At 39.9% G+C, this 5,782-nt stretch overlaps 1 protein-coding gene across 1 annotated transcript; it reads left to right on the top strand.

The window, feature by feature from the left end:
* Positions 1 to 1,078: 1,078 nt before the first annotated feature.
* LOC140531197 (TRPM8 channel-associated factor 2-like) lies at positions 1,079 to 5,782 on the top strand. The gene is made up of 2 exons (XM_072650265.1): positions 1,079 to 1,706; positions 4,241 to 5,782. Exons 1-2 carry the CDS (start codon positions 1,084 to 1,086, stop codon positions 5,031 to 5,033), a joined length of 1,416 nt encoding a protein of 471 aa, XP_072506366.1. The 5' UTR covers positions 1,079 to 1,083; the 3' UTR covers positions 5,034 to 5,782.

Below are 5,782 nucleotides of genomic sequence, written 5' to 3'. Positions count from 1 at the left end.
CTGAGGGACTTGGAAAATTAAACTCTCTGATCCTCAGTTTCACCTCTTGTAAAATGGGCAAGTGGTTAGAATAAATGACTCTAAGTCTCTTACAACTGCAAGAATCAATGAGTCTAAAAAAAGTTTATAAAGCAGGAGAGCCAAGAGGTAATATCAGAAGGGTCAGCTAAGTGATGAAGTAGATAGTGTGCCAGGCCTGTAGTCATGAAGACTCATCTTCTTGAGTTCAAATTCAGCCTCAGAAACTTCCTGACTGTGAGATCCTGGGCAAGTCACTTAACCCTGTTTGCCTCAGTTTCCTCATCTATAAAATGAGCTGTAAAAGGACATGGCAAACCACTCTAGTATCTTTGCCAAGACAACCCCAAATGTGGTTACAAAGGGTCTAATACAACCGACAAGACTGAACGAAAACAATGTCAGTGGGGAAAGGAAGGAAAAATTTACAAGAATAAGTGATCAAAAGTTTAGATGTTACAGAAGTCAAAGGAAATAAAACCCTAGAAAAGGATGAGAAATTTGATGTTTAGAAAGTCAGTGATATCCTTGGAGAGCCTGGTTTCTGTAGAGCAGAAGAAGGGTTGGAAACCAGATTACAAAGAACTAAGGAGAGAATAGGTAGGTAGGAAGTAAAGTCAAGGCATCAGAACACCTGCAATGCATCCCTAACTCCTATGCATACAGGCTTTTATGAGCATTATATATCTTTCTCTGCCTCTACTCCTCTTCTCTGTCCTGTGCTAGCAAAGGATAAGAGAAGGAACTGTTCTTGAGTAGCTGAGTGTGGTTATGTGTTCAAATGATCTGCCACAAAAGCTGGGTATTCTAGACTGCAGTCACTGACTTCTCTCATGGCCATGATTGAACTTCTTCTTTGCTTCAACATTCCCATCTGTACCAGAGAGGGATGAACTTCAATCTTTCAATGAGTTTGAAACATAAGGACTGTACTATTTACTGGTTTAATCCTGAATTTAACGTTATATATCCAACAGATTATTATGATGATACTATTCTCCTAAGGGATTCCTTACATCATCAAATTGAGTATTTGCTTCTCTCTCTACAACAGGTGAAGAAGCCATGACGATGACACCCTCAGATGCCTTTAAAAAGCTAATGAATGGGGTAGATTCCTGGCACCTTTCCACCAGTGAAGTTCCTTGTGAACTACTTCTCATTGGTGAAGCTGCCTTCCCAGTGCTGGTAAATGGGAAAGGTCAAGTTCTCATTGCTGCCTCCCAGTATGGCAAGGGCCCCATGGTTGTCCTGGCCCATGAGGGCTACCTGCATTATACAAGTATGACCCAATTTTTCCACAATGCTGTGAGCTGGCTCAATTCTTGCCCAGATTCTGCCATTGGGGTACATTCATCTGTAGAAGCTTTGGTCTCTATCCTCTGTTCCCCTTGTCTGAAAGTGCAGATTACAGATTGCATAAATGATTCCCTAGGGGTATACTGCATGAATGCTTATGATGCCACCATGGCCAAAAAGCTGATTCAGTTTGTAAAGAATGGTGGAGGCTTGCTCATTGGAGGTCAAGCTTGGCATTGGGCAAGTCAACAATGCCAGAAGAAGGTTCTATCTGACTTCCCTGGTAACCATATTACCAGTGTGGCTGGTGTGTACTTCACCGACACCTATGGAGATATCAGTGACCTAAAAGTCTCTAATGAAGTACCTACAATTCCACTTACAGTAAGGTGAGTAGTGTTCCTGTGTGCAAAGATCTCTATGCCAGATGTCAAAGAGTTGAGCAAAAATGATCACATTCAAGGCATCCATTATGAAGGACATTCTCGTGTAAAAGAAGTTCTCTGCCCAAGTCTTGTTACTTGGTTAATTCCTTGATCTCATTTTTATTTTAAATTTTAACCAATACCAAATATTTTTGATGATTACTATTTTATAATACAATATGATAGCTGGAAGTATTTTTCTTTCATTCTTCCTACTTTTTCCATTATTTCTTTTGAGACACCAGATTTTTTATTCTTTCAAATACACTTTATTATTTTTTAGCTCTACAAAGTAACCCCCTGGTAGTTTAATCCCATGGTAGTTTTATTTTTGCAATATTAAATGTACAAATTATTTTACATGTTGTTATCATATGTAGTATATTGATGTGGCTTAACTATAATAATAATAACTGACATTTATATAGTGCTAAGCAATAAAAATTTATCAAATAATTACTAGAAGATATCATAATTTTAGGGCAGTTAGGAGGTTCAGTGGATAGAGTGCTGAGCCTGGAGTCAGAAATACCTGAGTTCAAATCTGGCTACAGACACTAGCTGTGTGACCTTGGGCAAGTCATTTAACCCTGTTTGTCTTGGTTTCCTCAACTGAAAAATGAACTGGAGAAGGAAATGGCAAACCACTCTAGTATCTTTACCAAAAAAAAAACCCCAAATGGGATCATGAAAAATCAGACATGACTGAAATGTGTGAACAATAATAAAATTATAATTTTACTTCGAAATAAAATTCTCATCCTATTACAGCTAGTATTTGCAAATGCACTGAATCAACTGATGAAGCTTGGTGCTTTAAGTTATTCTTAAATTTCTGTCTTATTTATACTCCCTTTGACCACTCTTATCCCTTTAGCTGAATGTTACATCATAAAAAATACCAATTCTGTTGGCTCATTTGTGTGTAGTATTGAGGATTATTAAGAATAGCTTTGCAGGTAATCAAAGTTATGTATAAAAGAAAGTTAAGCAGGATAGTCTGGGTCATATCAGGACTTATTTAACTGATCTCTAACTAACGTTGCCCAAGCTTAGTTAATCTCACTATTCCTTTGGTTTGGAGTACTTCTGACTTACCTACCAAAAATGGTATCTTTCAAATCAGAACACATTGGCCCATTTAGGATTTTTTTTTACCAGGTTTCATTGCAGATTCTCATACTAAGGTAATGCATTTTACAAGCCCCGGCTTATACTATATGAATTAGGAAGGTAATTCATGATGGCTAATATGGTTTTAATGTTCCATTCACATCCCTACTTAGGATCATAAGGTACATAGAATGAGGTCTAGAAGGGATCTTAGATCTTCGGCCTGATCATTTTACAGATTAGCAACTGAGCGTTCCAAAGATTATGTAGCCTGGTCATAATTATATAGGAAATAGCAAAGTTGAGATTTGAACCAAGACTGTTGTTCAGTTTTTTTCTGTCCTGTTCAATGCTTTGGGACCCTATTTGGGTCCCATTTCTTGGCAGAGATACTGTGTGGTTTGCCATTTCTTTCTCCAGCTCATTGTACAGATGAGGAAACTAAGGGACACAGGATTAAGTGACTTGATTAGGATCACATGGCTAGTAAGTGTCTAAGGTTGAATCTCAGATCTTCCTTACTCTGGGCATGGCATTCTATTCAATGTACCACCTACTTGCCCCTGAAGGAAAATTATCTGACTCCAAAGCCAGGGCTCTTAAAAATATGTAAGGTGATAAAGGCAAAAAGAACTCAGAATAGAATCACATTTTCACCCATTCACAAAGGGGAAAAATGCCAGATAATATTCAGGATAATGACTCGTAATATGAGTACGGGTATAATTCATATTACTTCCCTTATTTAATTTGATATTTACAATAACCTCAAAAACTGTATAATTCAGTGATACTATCTCCATTTTACATGTAGACTAGCTTATGTCCAGAGGAAGGTGACCAGGATGGGAAGGGGAACTCAAAATTATGACATATAATTAGAAATCATAGATATTTGGCCATGGGGGAGTCAAATGATAGTTGTATTTAAGTATCTGAAGGACTGTCATATGAATCAGGAAGTAGTTCTGTCTTTTGGATCCAAAGGGCAAAAACAAGAATCAATGGGTAGAAGTTACAGGAAGCAAGATTTTAATTCATGGTAAGTAAACAAGCCTTAGTAATGAGAGATGTCAAGTAAAGGCACGGGCAATTCTCAGATCTAGAATTTCTTGCCACTAGAAAGTGTTATGCAAAGATTGGAGAGTTACTTCTCAGGAATATTGGAAATGAGATTTGTGCTTTAGCTGGGGATAAGATTCGTTGAGCTGTATGGTCCCTTCCAATTCAAAGGTGTTCTACCTCAGGATGTAGGTCTCTGTTTACAAAAGACCCAGTTAATGTTTGTTGATTAATTGATCACTCATATACTAAAGAATATTCCTAATTCTTTGACCCACATTAGTCTACTAAATGCTAACTGTAAATAAATGAATCCTTTACAGGTTTGGGGAAGACCTTTCCCAGGATCAGAAGCAACTCTTAGATGGAATCTCAGAACTGAGCTTCAGTTTGACAGGAGTCCCCTCTCAACTACTGGTGCATGGAGCCTTGGCCTTCCCTCTAGGGCTAGATTATTCTCTAGGCTGCTTCCTGGCAGCTGCCCGATATGGCCGGGGTCGGGTGGTACTTGCTGCCCATGAAGATATACTCTGCGAACCTAAGCTGACCCATTTTCTCTGTAATGCTGTTCATTGGTTGGCAGGGAACCAGAAGGGTAAGATTGGGATTAACCCTGAAGTGAAAGATCTCCGACCCTTGCTGAATATTAGTTGCCTGGAAAGTTGCATAGTACCCTGTGTCTCTACTGACCTGAGTGTATACTGCTGCCAGACATACAAGGACCATGAGGCAAAGCAATTGCATGAGTTTGTGGCAGAGGGTGGTGGATTACTGATTGGAGGTCAATCTTGGTGGTGGGCCTCCCAGAATCCATGTAAAATTGCTATGAATGATTATCCTGGGAACCACATCCTTAACCCCTTTGGTCTTGGTATACTAGAACAGACCCTGGAAAAAAGTTGCTTTCCTGTGCTTTGTCCTGGGGACAGTCAATACCACTTACGCCCGGCACTGTCCCAGATTCTGAATGAGCCAGCTTGTCAGGGAGAAAGCTTGCCAAAGGCCTGGCTGGAAAAGCTGAAGAAGGATAGTAAGGCCTTCCTGATGATGTCTGCAAAGGGGATCCCTGCATATGTCTCCTTGCAATACTTCTTCAGAAAGTTTGAAACCAAATGAACCTCTAGGAAAAACAATAAATCAACGCTTCTTTAGCCTCACATTGGATAATTAGCAGGGCTCCTAAAGCCTCATATTATGTGTGAATGTAACTGCAAGGCATATGCCCCCACATGCTTAGCAAAATAATTCCTTTTCGAAATTTAAAAAGAAATACATAAGTTAGTATAATCATAGTTACCTCCACTGGCTACATGATCTAAGACATAAGGTTGTACAGATGAACTTGATTGGATCCCAAGGTCTCAGTTAAACCCATACTGTAATAGGCATAAGTACTAGATAGATAAATTTAGGTGTCCCTAAGGTACCACCTGAGCTTGCCCTGTGTGTGTATCCCAGATAAAACTCCCTCCCCTCCCCTCCCCTTCTAGACATTGCATAAAAATCCCCTGGTTTTGTTGACCTATTGACCAGCCTAGGCTATAGCAGACCAACCAGCTTGGTGACTGAGGCTGACTCTCTAGCAGGGCAGGCAGGCACTCCAGACTCTGTACGAGGGACCATGATCCAGCCTTGCTGGTAGTGAGAGTGCCTGCACCCTTGATGTCTCTCCTCAAGAGTTTATAGGGGAAAAAGGTGACCTGGCTTTGCCAGCAGCCTTAGGGGACCTTCCTGTATCCCTGTAAGTATAGACAGCTCTGGGTGCAGCTTCAGGTATTAATACTTGCCTTGCATGGTCTTGCCTTAACCTGGCCTTAGATAGATAACACCTGCTGTTATAATAAAAGCTGTATGTGGAGCATTAA

The sequence above is a fragment of the Notamacropus eugenii genome, chromosome 3 (assembly GCF_028372415.1).
Source record: "Notamacropus eugenii isolate mMacEug1 chromosome 3, mMacEug1.pri_v2, whole genome shotgun sequence".
In the NCBI taxonomy this organism is placed as follows: Eukaryota; Metazoa; Chordata; class Mammalia; order Diprotodontia; family Macropodidae; genus Notamacropus; species Notamacropus eugenii.
Note: the sequence above shows the minus strand (reverse complement) of the source record. Positions and strands in the feature narration are given on the sequence as shown.

What these genes read in the sequence shown, in the direction of transcription:
- LOC140531197 (XM_072650265.1), top strand. Translation starts at nt 1,084, where the DNA reads ATGACGATGACACCCTCAGATGCCTTTAAAAAGCTAATGAATGGGGTA. An exon ending in ACAATTCCACTTACAGTAAG is followed by an intron (nt 1,707 to 4,240) that starts GTGAGTAGTGTT and finishes AATCCTTTACAG; the next exon opens with GTTTGGGGAAGACCTTTCCC.